Genomic DNA, 15,728 nt, shown 5'->3' on the forward strand with positions numbered 1-15,728 from the left:
TAGAAACACTTTAAAACTTCTGATGTAAAGTTAAAGCAGGGAGGGCAACGATGGAAAAGGTCTGCACTTTACGTTAGACGACAACGGACGTATGTGAGAGGAATATTATTACTGGCACTGCCCTGCTGATGTTACTTGAAGAAAATGACATTACTGCTCCCCCGATTTTACATACAAACAGTGTTATCCTCTGTGTGGTTTGAGCCATCAACATCAAGTATAAATTGCCCCTTAGTCCCACATGATGATGCAACTGTTGCATTATCTATACATTGCACAAAAAAGACATTATGACATAGTTTGAAATGCAAATGAATAACCACCAATGACAAAACCGGTCTGACAGAACCTCACTCTCAGAGGAAACACTGACTCCTGACTGCATGTACGCTGTGATTGGCTCTGCTCTCCGCCCTCTCACTTATTGGTTTTCCTCCCACTGCCTGGATGTGAATGCCACCAAATATTGCACTTTGTTGTGGCGGTTCAGAAGATCCCACTACAGTACATAAAATAATCTCCACGCCATCCTGTGGTCCCAAACGCCCCCAGCAGCCCCCCGGCTGCCTCACCCACCACCGCACCCCGCAACACTCACACCTTCTATAAAACATACCACACATCTGCTGCGCAGTCAGGAACCATACTAGACTCTGTAAACTCACCAGATGGGAATTAAATAAGAGTTACACAGCAGCTTTCAATGATGGGGAAACAGAGGGCCCACAAAAGTAAGTGAGCGGTAAGAAGGGCAGGAGAGGAAGAGCCCAGGTTACGACCTCAGAGGAGCCAACGCTGCCTCAAAGATCCTGACGTGATCATCTATCATCTGTCATGAAGTGACACAGGAAACTTTACTTCGATCCTACAACATAATAAATCTAAATCGATGCAATCTGTAGAGATTTACATTTGATGATTGTCTTTGATTTCATCTAATTTTCATATAAAAGCGTCAAACATGTAAGGTAATTTCTGCAAAGCATTGTGCAGACCTTTAATCTAATTTATGTTTTGAAGTTCCAGCAATGGAAAGAAGAGTCCTGATTACATTAGAGCAGTTGGATTGTAAGCCACTTTTTATTCTAATTTCCTGAATGCAGTGTCAACCCTAAGTTGGTGAGTTTGAGGTCTCTGCTGTCTAACCTGTGAGGTCTCTGCCCTGGAAAGGATCTTCTGTGTCCAAGATGCGAGATCGTGCAGTACCGTCACACTCAGGCGTCTGGTACCTGTAATACAGAGACAACAAGACAATATGAGAGGAGCTGCACCAGAGTGATAGACAGCATTTGATGTATAAGAATGTAACAGTTAAATCACCTAAAATACCAGAGAAGTTTTCACATTGTTTTCTTCCAGGCTTGAATTGGAGTTTCCCAATGATGTAACAGCTTACTAATGTCAGCTGATGTTATTGGTACATGAGACTTACTCTGCAAAAGTACTAAAATATGATCAAATCTTTCTCGTGATCACATCCACTCAATCTAACTTTTTCATAGCACGCGTTCGCTCATAGACTGGCATAGGGTTTAGATTCTAGACTCTTAAACCTATCATATGTTCCCCCTTTAATCCGTTTGTCCACTCTTGATCTGTAAAGCTTTATTGATTATGATGTCTCTTTCTGTGCTCTCTGTAAGTAATTGTGACTTGACTTTGTTTCAGTTCCATAAAATAAACCATTCAGCATTATGCGTGGCATGACTCGTTTTCTCCTGGCTATCCTATCAATGCTTGTTGAATGGAATGGAAAATTGAGCATGTGTGTCTCATTTGACTTTTTTTGTTTTGTTTTTTCAAAGTAAGTGCAAGTTGTCATTTCTTCTCTTTTTTTGTTCTCCGTCTGTAGTGCCTCTCCTCCAAGATGGGATAGCTGATGCATGACGAAGATTCAAAGTCCAGTCAAAATAGAAGACGAAATAATTGACTCAAGAGCATCGCCCGACTGAAGAGGAGGTCTGTGTGAGCATGTCAGCTGTCTACAATGCTTCAATAGTGTGCACTTGCTTTGGTTTGGTGTCACAACTTGGTATTTCAGTATAAAGTGTAGCTCATTAAATGCTCTGTGCAAGCCACAGAAACATTAGTTATCCCGTGTGTGTGTGTGTGTGTGTGCGTGTGTGTGTGCGTGTGTGTGCGTGTGTGCATGTGTGTGTTTTACAGGATACTCACAAGAGAGCCAGAATGATGTCAAATCAAGCCAATATCATCATATCAGAGTATATTCTGCCATGTATTTTAAACAACCTGCCATAATATATTCTAGTAAACAGGGGTTTGGTCTATTTATATGCAAAAACCAAGATAAGAAATGTTTCATAACCAAATGTGAGGAATCCTTAACAATTAACCATTTCTTAAACCTTAACAATTGCAGATAGAAAAACGAGCGATATTATTAAGAGAGAAATCCAGAATAAGTGGGTCTCTAATTCATACAGTGGTGGAACCTTTGTTTTCTCTGCTGGGAAGAAATTGTCTACAAAATATCCTGTAAATAATAAAAGAATCAGTGGAATAAGAGTTATGGTCACTCTCTAGAAACAAAGCCAGTTCAGTTCTGCCTGAAGTGTGCATGTTTGCAGTCTTCAAACATCCCATCTCTCTCTCTCTCACTGTATCCCCCGCTTGTCATAACCATGCTCTGAGACAAACCGTGCAAAAAAAAACGTAAACAACTGCAGAAAACATCAAAACATGAGCAATTACCATCATTCATCTGAACGTTCCTCTGTTCTCCTCCGACATATTTATCACTCCAACACACAGCTCCCGCAAAATCCATGACAACACTGAGAGTGTTTATAGCCAACTAACCAATATTCCCGTCAGGGTTTGAAGCCGATTGTTCTGCCAAGTCTTGCGGCCTCAGCAGCTTGTAGACTCAGATTCTCGAAACGTTTATGATCTTGGCAGCCAGTTTTAAAAATAGAATTTGCAGATTTTTACCATCACGACACGATAAAACAAGTTAGGCTTTTCAGAGTGTTCGGATGACCCAACCAGCAACATGGACATTAGATCCATTTCGTCTGTCTGATTTTTACATTAAGGATAAACTGACTCACCCCCTACATGGCTGTGGACTTGGCTTCTCATAATACCGGCATTAATATGGACGCAATGTTTTTGAATGCTACTGCTGTATGTGTTATTACCTGGTGGACGTTCCTGGAATGGGCCTTCCTGTGTCCACCAGAACACACCAACAGTAGCCTGTGGACTGGTGGCACTGGACCGGCTTGTAAAGGCCTCCGAGCCCACAGTCGGGGATGAAAATGGCATAGCGGGGGTTCTGCCGAGCCTCGTCCAAGGCGCTCTGTCTCTCCTGGTCACAAGAGGGAACTTGAGAAAACCATGAGAAACACACTCAATACACAGGCACACAGTGGAAACGTGAAGAAAAAAAACACTGGACACACACAAAGAAAGAAACTGATGAATGAATCTCACAAAGTTGATGTTGAACAATGAAGGATTTGAGAATCCTCCATGGTGGCTTCTTGTCATCTGTCTGTAACACACAGGTTGGTTCCACACACTGCCCCCTCAGGAACTCTCCCAGTCTTTCTTCGGGGCTCATTAGTAAGTGCCAGCTTCTACACACTTTCATATCTCAAAACAGGCTCTGTGCACTTGAGAGACGCTCCTGCATCACCTTGCTCCACCACACCGTATTTACATTCACTTCCATTTAGACCATTGCTCACTCTTAAAGCCAAGTATAACAGCGATATATGTTACTGCTCGTCTCTATGGCGATGAAGTGTGCTTATTACTTTCAAGAGAGTTATGAAGAATCGAGCTGCTGCACCATGAGGGACGCACGAGAAGTTGGTGGACTTTTCATCGAGGTGAAGATATCAGAGTCTGTGTTTTCACCTTGCTGACCTTTGGGAGAACTTTCCTATATGAGCCCCTTTTACATCTTAATCACCATAACATTTCCTCACACCCACAAAAAGGAGAATGTACTAGTTTGAAATATAGAAAATACATTGACAATCATATTGCAACACAAACACTAATTGCGTCTTTACAGAGTGAGTATGAAGCGCTCCATTCAAAATAGATTGTTTAATGTATTAATGACCGACATGACAACAGACCAGAGACCTTTAAAACGTGCGTATGTGCGTGTGTGTGTGTGTGTGTGTGTGTGTGTGTGTGTGTGTGTTCGGGGGGGGGGGGTCATGTTTCCTGAGTATGGTTGCCAACGCAGAACTAAACGTGTCTACGCACCAAAGGCCCTTTTCTCCTGCGAAGACTCACACTCAAGTGTTTTTAGCGCAGTGCCACGGCTCAGCTCCTCGCCAAGGTTCCTTCACATCCAAATTATTTAGCACTGTTTATTATACAGAGGTTATGCTGGCGCCAGGCACTAGGGTTCCCAAAAGAAAATTGTTTTTATACATATAAATGGAAAAAAGCTGGACACTTGCAACCTTCTCAGCTTTTGTGTGTATGTGAAATTCCATCTACGACTTCTTCTCTTGCCTTGGATATCAGGAATTTCTGCTCTGGTGGCTTTCTTTTTTTATTGCTGTTGCTCCACGATAGGAACTGAATAATGAGGAATTCTTACCTTCAGACAACAAATATTGTCCTGAAGAATACCAAAGCTTGTTGTTCAAGGCAAAGTGATAATGGTTAAAGATGATACTGTGTGTTTGATGAGCATGTGCTTGCTTCTCGACACTTCTTCCCTCTCTCAGTCCCTTCTTTCCACTTTTTAGAGTGTTTCCCTGTCTTATTTGCCTTCCTTCGTTTCTCTCGATCCTAATACCTCCTCCCCCCTGTATCCCCCTCCAACCACCATCCTGCTTTCTCCTCTTCACTTCACTCCAATAGCTTTCAGCTGTGGGTTAATCACTGCAATATTGTCTGCAGCAACCATTCTTTGCAGTTAAAGTAGAGGAAATGCAAGTAATAGGGGCGCTCTGTAAGTCGGTATGTAGAAGTGTGCATCTGTGTGTGTGTGTGTGTGTGTGTGTGTGTGTGTGTGTGTGTGTGTTGTGTTGTGTTGTGTTGTGTTCATGGCCAAAATCAATCACGTATTGTGCTAAAAGCTGCAACATAAATGCATTCTGGCCCAAAGTACACAAGCAAATAGGATTAGAAGAAACACAATTCCTCTTTCCAAATCTTGGCTTTTATACAATGTTCACGTTCATAAATGACACGATTCCCTTGTATCCCTTCAAGACTTTATATTTCTTTTGTTTGCCTGAGGCTGAGGCTAAAGTTTGAGTCTCATTTTCTCTACACACATTCATATAAATGAGCTGCATGAGTGCTTTCCCTTCCTTGCAACATCTGAACATCAGCACGTCAAAGTCTGGCATCAGAGTCCTGCTTTGAAAAATGGATCTCACAATACTTTGCCTAAGCAAACACATTTCACTAACACAATCTCCACATCACTCTAAATCATAATTATGGGGTATCCAGAGACACCAAGCCAATAAATGAATAATGCTCTTTACATGCACACAGGAGGGAGCACTCAGGTTTTCCAGCATGTAGTGCGAGAGATTCACATTCACACATCTCTGAATAATGACGCTTCTCTGCTGCAAATCTTCACGCAGCAGTGGAAGAGGTCCACCGATGCTTTATGTAAGCAAAAGAAGCAGTAACACAATGGAAATATACTTCCTCACAAGTAAAAGTCAGGCATTTATATTTAGTTAAGTAGCAGTAAAAGTGAAAGTAATCATTGTAAAGAAGGGTTTAGTTTGGCTGCTGGGTAGAATGGAGGCGGGAGGTAAAAGGGCATTATGGAAGGAAAGAAAGAAAGGTGAAAATGAGTAAGGACAAAAGAAGGAAGCTAGATGAGAAAAAGGTGGAGATGGGACGTCTGGTAAAATAGGACAAAATGAAGGATGAAAGGAAGGAATAGCGTTTAAAGGAAATGAATTAGATCGCAAATAAAGTGCTATATTAAGGAAGGAAGAAAAGGTGGAGAGGACGGATAAGGAGGGGAGGAAGGAATAAAAGAAAGTGAAGGTAGAATAGAAGTAAGAAAATGAAGAATAGAGAGAAGGAAGGAAGGAAAAGGAAAATAGAAAGGAACTGAAAGAAGCAAATGGAGAAATGAATCAAACAAACACACACGTACATGTTTAGACACACACACAGAAACACACACAATCACAGATCTCTCCCTCTCGCTTTCTGATACACGAGAGGTTGTGTGCACATGCAATCACACACACACACACATCGCTCATGTCTCAAATGTGATGACATCTCCCCCTCCGTCTGCCGTGTCGCTTGTCCTTTGTGTACGTCAGATGCTAATTGGAAACAGGGAGCTGGTGTTTCCACAGACGTTTCAAAGAGCCGTCACAGTGAATATCTGTCGGTGAAAATATAATCCACAGTGTTGCCTTGACCACAGTTTCCCCCACTGGATCGGCATCGCTCAGAATAACCCGAGCCCTTTTGGTACAATCAACTATTTTCATGCTCCTCTGAATTCAGCATATGAGAAAGGAGTAGAGCAGGAGTGCAAGATCAATCAGTAAAAATATAGGGACACTATGAACACGTAAAGCTGGACTAAATGGAATGAAAAGTAGTCATAAATTGTCCACAGAGGGACTAAAATTGTCAAAAGATTGTTTTCTGACATTTATCTGTAAATGAGAGAAACAGCAGGACTTTCCATCAGATTGTTTGAGTTATTTAAACTAAAGTTAAGGAGACATGAGTGTATAAACGCCAACAATGGGAAGAATAAAATGTGTGCTTTGAATAAAATAAATGCAATAAACTGATAACCTATTTAATAACAAGACATACAGTGTTAAAAACATGAAAAGTACAAGTACACCCAATAGCTGCTGTCCCCGTCTCTCTCCCTCTGTCTCTCACACACACACACACACACACGCGCTCTGCCAAATTTACTCCTTGACTTGGTGCAGAAGCGTGAAAGCCGCCCAGCTGCCCAGAGGGTAGTGAACGCAGCGAGGCGTAATTGAAAAGGAGACGGAGTAAGCTAAACACATTACACCAAAGGAAAAAACAGAGAAACACAATCCCAGCGGTGCAGTGATGTCCTCTCACTGCAAATGTTTTACATTTCATCTTTAACTGGTGGAGAGGAGAAAGGCGTTGAAACCAGTTACACTCGACCCAAGGTAGTACTTTGGAAGTGTACGCTTGATTTAAGGTCTGAGCTGCTTATTTGATGCAGATTTTATAGTCTTAAGATTCGTCTGGTAGTAATTTCTCAATGAAGGGATGATATAGAACCGGCCTGTTGCTGCCTTGGCTGCAAGCAATGTAACATCCAGCCAATATTAGTGAACTCTGGACTGCTTATTTTGCCATCAGGACACTCAAGTGGTGTGATCAGGATCTCCTCACCATCTTGAAAGTCTTGGTCTTGAAAGTGAAGTCCAGAGGTGATCAGACGTTTGCCGTTACCACTACTGGTGATCTAGTAATAGTTTTATTTATTTGTTTAAAGTGTTTATCCATCAGACACCAACTCTGCCTGATCAAGCATCAGCCAAGTAGCTTTATTCCATTAACACAGAAAGCATGAAAGTTTCTGCAATCTGTTTTAATGAACACTTTAACCAAAATGCAAAAAAATGCTGAATGAGCAAAATTGTCCTCTTCTTTCTCTCTCACACAGAGTTCCAGACTCTATGAATAGGCACAGGTACTGTAGCCCCGTCCACACCTCCATTACTGTTAGTCCAGTCTGCTCTGAACACAAACAACAGCTAACACACGCAATCTAACAACTCATATTGTTTATGCAAAGCAATACATTTGATTCTACCCATGTTTCACTCTGCACATTCTGAACCATGAGCACGACTGGCTTTCTGATTTGTGATGTTAGAACTTGTGCACATGCACGCACAACACTGATTATGATTTTAGGGAACACTACAGATGTCTCACTTCAACAGCTTTTAGTCACAAACTCACAGATATGTAGTTTATCAATATACATAGGATGAGTGCCCTCATGTCACAGCTTCAAGCTGTGGTTTGACCTTAGCACAAACTGAACCCCTAACTTAACTGTAACTATATGAAACTGCATGGAGTGATTTTTTTCTCTCACCTTGCTTCCTGGAATTGGAGCTATTCTGCTTATTCTCCTTGTGACCCTGCTGTGTGATCCACAGTGTTGGAGCAGTTATCTCTGGAGGAAAGGGAACAGATCATGTAGCTTTCATCCTTTTAGTTGAGCTACGTACATTTGTCCAAGCTATTTACTGCGTTCCACCTTCATGGAGGGAAGCCATATTTGAAATTCTATCCCAGGATTTACAAAACATATCAAATATGTCATTTGGTGTATCTGACATCTGGACGCAGGTCTATAAAGGTGCACCCAGAGGTGTCTTTTCGGGTTTGAATACTTCCATGAAGTAGAGTAAAGGAGGTCATGCAGATAAATTTATGCAGCAGATGGTAGCAAATGTTGTGAGCCACATTTGACGGTCAGTTAGAGAACACACAGCCTGCACTAAAACACTGAGTGACCGGGCACAGAGTTGGTCAGATTTCGGAGACTTACCATCCCCTTCAGGTGGGACGTGGGTCTCAATGGTGGGTGTGGGCTTGGAGCCATCATCTGGGTTGAGGGTGAGAAAGAAACGGAAAGAGACTACCATTATTGAGGTTAATACAATCTACTCTCCAGAACTGTTGAATGGTTGGGATTTGCACATGGCCCGGCCAAGATAGAAAAATAGATAGATAGATAGATAGATAGATAGATAGATAGATAGATAGATAGATAGATAGATAGACAGATAGATACAATAACAAAGCACGACCACCCACACACACACTGTAGTTCTGCCAGACACACCACTAAATAACCCCTCCCACTGGTGTTCATTCCCTCATCAACATTCACATTCAACACACTCTCTCACAAAGATACTGTAACCATACACACACACACACACACACACACACATTGCAGACACATACACTCACATAAAGAGATTCTCCCCCAGGAGTCCCTCTCCTCCTGCCCACATGAGTGCAGTGCAGGTGCAGGATTTGATCACAGCGCCCGAAATGCCCACCCACGACTAGAATCAAAACACAGGTGAATGGACCTCTGAGAATATAAAGCCGGGAAGGGGAGGAGTTTTTATTGTAGAAAAAAGAGGTTTTGCTCCATCAGTTCCTGAGGTTGAGGATGGTGATGTGAGTCAGTGCGTCCAACACCTTCATCCAAATGGCGCAACAGATAGTGATGACTTCTGGCCTGATTGGTAGAAAATTGGAATCTGGATAATGTGTGTCATTGTTGGATGATTCTTAATGATTGTGGGAACACCGACAACAACCGTTAGGATGAATCTTCACATTTTAGTGGCTTCTGACTGCCTTTGGCGCCATCCATCGCCCACAATTTTCCTCTGACATGAGAATGATCTTAATCTTTTAGTTTGTAGGAGCTACTACAACCCAATTTTGAGAGAACCGAGAGGCCATTCTTGCAGCAAAATTACTTCTAAAATGCTTTTCGGCAAAGCTGAAGTGTTGCAGTTCCGACAATGTTCTCCGTTGGGTGTATATACACTCTTCAAATGCCATTCACTGAAAAAAGGATGTCACAATCGAATTCACAAGCCGTGGCAGAGCCAGGATTACTTTGTTATTGATTTTTTTATTGATCTATTCGATAAAATATTACTGGCCTCCTTTTGTCGAAAATGTTGATACAGCTGTTGTCTTATTCAGTCATTCTACATGGCTACTTGGACTTCATATAACTTCCCAAAGTTGGTGACAAGAGGTCAATATGGTTGTGGAGTTATTCTTGATTTACTTTGGGTTTGTAATTTTTGGCGAGGGTATCCCACAATTCACCTTGGGGCTTGAGGAGTTAACCATTTACATTGTTTTTTGTCATGCATTGGTGTAATATGCACATTGAATATTAAGGTGGATTTGAGGAAATACTTGACCTCAGACGTGGAGAGAAATCAGCTTCTGCAACGGACTCCACTGGATTTTCATAGACATTAATATTCACGCACTAAACAAACTGTACAAAATATTAAGAAAAGTTAAACAGTCATTGTCCTGGATGACATGTAGAGCAATAAATAATGTGCTCCTTGTGTTATACTTAGTAACTTACCCAAATGCAGTTTTGTAGGACCTGGAACATTCCTTCGAAACCAATTGATCAAACAGACACCACAAAGAACTTTGATGACCGGAGTTACTTTACTACCATTAAAATAAGTTCTTAAATCAAATGACCTGTCAGGAAATGTAGTTGGTTAAGGTCACAATGACCTGAAGTGGTCAATCTGTCAATCAAATACAATGGTCACTAAGTTGTTTTCAATACCAGCGCAGACCTGTGTTACACAGTATAAGTAAATACTGGCCATTGTGTAGAAACCCACTGAAGTGACAAGTCAGGACATCTAGACTCTTAAAAAGTTAATTTGATCCAGATTGCTTTATACTTCATGTATTGTCCTTGTGTAAAGTACACGATTGTGTAGCTTGGACACGATAATTAGTTGCACAGACTCAGATCTGTAACTGTGAGCTACAAAAACAATGTTTAACCCTCTAGAGTCTATGGGTCACTTTATAACAAAACAACCAATACGAGAGCTTTGGCTTGTGAAAATCAACAAAGAGCTGTTGGAGCTGACACACTATGTATCGGAAGCAGGTTGAAATAGCACAGAGTTTTTTAAACAGTTCTTCGCTTGATATAAGATAATAGACAAACAGTCAACAAAATACATTATAATATATGACTAAACATATGTTCTGGGTGAAAAGCTTTGTGTACCTTTCTGTCCAGCACAAATATGGACTTTGCACAGTTCAGATGGGGCAAAATCCTCTCTCTCCCTCTCTCTCTCTCTCTCTCTCCCTCACTCTCACTCTCACTCTCTCTCTCTCTCTCTCTCTCTCTCTCTCTCTCTCTCTCTCTTTCCTTTTCTCTCTCTCTTTCTGGTATGAGCATAAATACACACTTACATGCTCAAAGACACAGCTCACATGCATGCACAAACACACACACACACACACACACACACCATCTAGCGGATCTCAACTCACCTTTTCTACTAGAGTTCGGTGGCCCAGGTGGTTTATCCGTTACTGACCCTGTTACAGAAGAAAATATAACATTGGATGACCTACACAACAATGACATATGCACCAGTACATTGAAAGGATGTTTGAAATCCTTCATGTGAAAAGAGATCAACACCAAACTGTTTGTACAATTGTGCCGATTGTACAAATATTACTTCTTTGTGGAATTTAGAGTGTCACTGGTTCAGTTTAGCCCTTCATGTTGCTAAACCCTTACATCTTGTCTTAGTTAGAGGTTTATCAGTGTATGATGAGTACACTGTGTTAGTACATGATTAAAACATTAGAGTTGTTGCATTATCACACAATCACACGGACTATGGCGAATCGCAATGACCTGTGCCGTTATATATAAGTGATCGTTTGAGGAAAACCTAAATTAAATGAAGTTATTTCATATATTTAAATGTCATTCTTGCTTTGTACATGCACAGAGTCTAGGAAAGCATGCAAAGAGTCAAAAATGAGCAAAATCAGACGGTGCAACCAATTAGAATATAATTAAAGGGAGAGAAATCTGAGTGAAGGCAACTGGAAGGAAATTTACTACCTGACAATCCACTTGTCCCAGCATGAGTTCCCATAAATTCACGGAAGTTTCCTGCAAATGCATGCGAGATGATTGATTTGGGTCATAGTGCGCAGGGGCATCTGAGAATGTGAGTAATGGTTATGTTCTGTCAGCTGAGAGGGAAGGGAACATAAGGGAGGAAGGATGGGCAGCTGTGTGTCTTTGGTTAAGCCAGACAGTGTGCCAGAGTCTGGTACCAGCATCAGACCCGGGAGTGGGGGGGTTCACATAGCTACATACATACCTTTGCAAGAAACAATGAAGATATCGGATCTTATGCAGGACAGAAAGGAGACAGGTAGAGATTGATAATCTATGTCTGTGTTTTGCTAAATGGGAAAAGCAGTGTTGTTCTGAGAACATAACCACGATCTCTTCAGTGCCTTTCATACTAAAGTAACTTTTTCAGGAATTACGGAAACTTTCCGTGTGTGTCCATGAAGCGTAATTTAATTTGTAATCCTGTGTAGATATTCGCAAACATCCTCTGATTGGTTGCAAACTTCCTCCACCCTTGTCAAGCAACTATCACTTCTGCACAGTCTGAATGCAACCAATGGCCTGTAGTTCCTAGAAAAGTAGTTTGTAATTTTTTTCGGAATATTTGATCCACATGTGCATTTTGTGAGCTTTACTGTTTCCACCTGAAGGAATGAAGCACGGCAGGTTGTGAGGGCAAAGCCATACAGGTGATTAGTTGCTCAAGTAGGAAAAGGCAGAAATGCCAGTATAGGAAGGCAAAAGAAGGAAAAGAGGGAGAGAGAGGAAGCAAAAAACAGAAGACGGGAAGTCTTCAGCAGTCTGTTCCTTGGCTTCTGAGGGGTATGCGACCACTTTCACCACACTCTCCACACCAAATTTGCACCATATGCTCTTGTGGCTATGCAATCCAATTCTGGCAAAGACTCCTGTGTATTATCTTCTGGGGGGAAAATGATGGTGATTATCATAAAGTGTTCCCATCCAGGATGAGTGTGTTAAGCCCTACTCGCTCCTCTGGCCTGCTGAGAGCAGTTAGATGATGGGGGGCAGGAGAGCTGAGAGGCCCCTGGTGTGTATGGCCATTAGCCTTCTGGCTTGACCTTGCACCTGCTACACCACATGACATAGAAGACACATGTTCCCTCAGTGCTGCATCCCCTCTTCACAAACAAACCCTAGTTAACAATAATCCAAATAGCTTAGTCCCTCTTTCTCCTTTCTGACAGTTTCTGAAAGTGGTATTAGCACAGTGGGCGTCTGCCAGAGCAGCTCTAAGGGCAATTTATTGATAATTTAGCCAATTATTTATTCAATATACAGCATTCGACGGCCAACTAACAAGTGCTTACAGTCATCAGACCCACTTTTTGTTTCAATGTAATCACGATGGGTTATTTTTTTCACATAGTCGAGGTAAATCCATGGAAAGTTTACACACTGAGTTCAGCCTTGATAAACTTTGACATGCACATTTGTGCAGACTAGTTATAGAGAGTTGACCTCTAAAGGGGCAGAGTCCAAAATAGAGGAAATAGTCATTTTTGCCAAGCCATCGGTTAAAATATCCTGTGTTGAGGTATTTAGTCATGATAGAGGATCAAATGGTTATTGTACCCATTTGTTCCTTAAATATGCTGTATTTGGAATTCAATATGTTGCATTTGTAAAGCTGGCGAGCTGACAGATTTAAGTATCTAAATGATTTTGCTGAAGGGGTCTTGAAGCACTAACCAGTATAACTCAATAGTCATTACTCATTACAATTGGATCCAAAAGGACCAAACTAGAGACTGAAAACCAATTTTTGAGGTGATGGGTGTGTTTTCCCAGCACCATTCAGGTGTTTCTTTACTCTCATGCCTGACTTTTGTAAGTGTACATTAAGTTACGGTTGAATTTCTACATGAAAATATAAGAAACTATGACAACATATGTGCCTGTTATGGTACATCTGTGAAAAATGCGCTTCACCTGTTATATATTTTTGCGGGTGTTGGAATAGAAATAAACTTTACTTTGGAAACCTTGTGGACATATCATCCACCGCCTGCCAGGCTGTTTACCCCTTGTACCTGAACACACAGGGGTCCTGTTGTGCACAGAGGAGCCACTCACTGGCTTCCCATCACTGGTGACACACCAGCAGTAGCCGGTCAGGGTGTGGCACTGGACCTGCAGAACAAAGACTGATCACAACAACTGCAAAGTACGCAAAAAATGTTATGTTTACTAATATGAACATGGCAAAGCTTATCAAAGATTATCAATGAGTGAAATTGATTGTGGACATGAATGGTTCATAGAAATGAAAGGAAAGTGGAAGAGACATCACGGGACAGAAAGCAGAGGCATGTTTGGGTCAGACCTGGGCAAATGTTCCATCCTCATTGCATTCTGGGATAAACATGGACTCATGAGGCCTCCTGGCTTGTTCCAGAGCCTGGGTCCTATCAACGCGACACTTGGACTGACTTGCATCTGTAAGGTAGCAGGACAGTCTGTTCTTATGCAGCACATACAAACATGCGCTACTTTATAGAACCTTGTTGCTGCAGACACATGTTACTTGTCAACAACACCCTGTTCACACCTTGGAGCTGCCTACTACAACCACATTTCACTACCGTTGGCCACTGATTTAAGGGCCTTTCTCAATGGCTGATTTATTGTCATTGTTCGAAGGAAAAAGAACACACACTTGACCAAACCCTTAGATTTGAACTGCTAATGTAAAGTCTCAAGTCCAAAACTATGACAGTGTAGTTACAAGTCACATCTAATCATTTTTACATGTTAGACTAGATAAAGCCTCTCTATTTATCAAAGATGCAAACAAATATATATTGTCTCATGCACAGTTGTAGATAAGGTAAGGTAATAGATAGTACACCATAGATAAATAAAGCCTCAGTTATGGTAAAGTGTCATAGCTACATGACAAGCAAGGACATACAGCATGTCACATCTATCAGAAACCAGTGGCTTACGTCTTTGATTTGACTGTAACAAACAGTCCTAAACTTGAAAACAATGATTACATCAAAGGAGCAGACTGGCAAATAAATGTGACAAAGACATTGTAAGAGCTGTGGATTGCATCGTGTACTGCACATAGATTTAGAAAAGTCAGAGAAAAGTGAGTTTGTGTTGCTGTTGCCCTGATGAGTGACACCTGCTCCCATGCCACAAAGATAAAACTGTCTAGAAGGTTAGAGACTGAGGTGGACTTGAGACCAGCTGGCGGACGCTTCAAAGTCCCATCAACACCTACTGTTGTTATTGCACTCACAGCTCCCGTGGAGCTGCTTAATGGCTGGGCTTCACTTTCACTGTTTCTGTATGAAACCACCACAAGGAGCTGACCAGTTACACCCCAGTCCTCTACGCTTAGCAAACCTCTTCCCGGACAAATAAAAGTTAGTCACTGAACCCTGGAGGAGGCAGACATGTTGTCTCCTCCTGAGTGCACGACTAACAGCCCAAACAGGATGATGATGTCACAGAGGACAGAAGTGGTTATATAAATTCATAAGCCTGGAGCTGGAATGAGTACATCTAGAAACAAGGCTCATTTAAATAATGCCAGTTAGTGTCATGAGAGGATTACGCAGGAAAGATATGATGGCTCACCAACAATCCAAACAGCTCCTTTCAATAATTTCATAGAAATATAAAATCCATTTCTTGATAAGGGGATTTTATCTGTTTCTTCATCGTGTCTCTCTCGCCTTGTGCTCCTCTGCTTGTGTGTGAGTTGTGGTCAGTCAGTACACTGCCCAAAGCCAAGACCAGTTGCTTCATAGAACAGGAAAAAACAAGAGAAGGGGGGAGTTTCCAGAACTTTCCACCATTTGAAAAAAGATTATTCACAACTTGATTAAACTGTCCATGTTTTATGCCGAGCTACACCGTGAATGAACGGGTCTGGGTGAGGAATTCCGCATCTGTTGTTGTTGTTGTTTTTTGGTTGCTGACCTATCACAAATTTATGTGTGTTGTAAGTTTATTTGTTGTTTTTAATCTGAATCTCACACAGCCCCGATTAGCC

The 15,728-nt window shown here is 41.6% G+C and overlaps 1 protein-coding gene across 11 annotated transcripts in view; it reads right to left on the minus strand.

Moving 5' to 3' along the window:
• Positions 1-15,728, minus strand: part of smoc1 (SPARC related modular calcium binding 1) — a 44,688-nt gene that overhangs the window by 11,530 nt on the left and 17,430 nt on the right. For 7 of the 11 annotated variants that reach the window (XM_076157789.1, XM_076157788.1, XM_076157796.1 and 4 more), the window contains 8 exons: positions 14,046-14,158; positions 13,753-13,852; positions 11,678-11,728; positions 11,089-11,136; positions 8,555-8,644; positions 8,096-8,176; positions 3,162-3,348; positions 1,147-1,229 (listed from right to left, as the gene is read on the minus strand). In XM_076157789.1, the coding sequence (XP_076013904.1) occupies positions 1,147-1,229; positions 3,162-3,348; positions 8,096-8,176; positions 8,555-8,644; positions 11,089-11,136; positions 11,678-11,728; positions 13,753-13,852; positions 14,046-14,158 (753 nt within the window). The remainder of the gene's footprint in view (positions 1-1,146; positions 1,230-3,161; positions 3,349-8,095; positions 8,177-8,554; positions 8,645-11,088; positions 11,137-11,677; positions 11,729-13,752; positions 13,853-14,045; positions 14,159-15,728) is intronic. The other 4 variants (XM_076157791.1, XM_076157798.1, XM_076157790.1 and 1 more) reach the window with 3 other exon arrangements.

This window comes from Genypterus blacodes, unplaced genomic scaffold, assembly GCF_046128005.1.
Source record: "Genypterus blacodes isolate CSIRO-AG114 ecotype Tasmania unplaced genomic scaffold, CSIRO-AGI_Gbla_v1 ptg000073l_1, whole genome shotgun sequence".
Classification (NCBI taxonomy): Eukaryota; Metazoa; Chordata; class Actinopteri; order Ophidiiformes; family Ophidiidae; genus Genypterus; species Genypterus blacodes.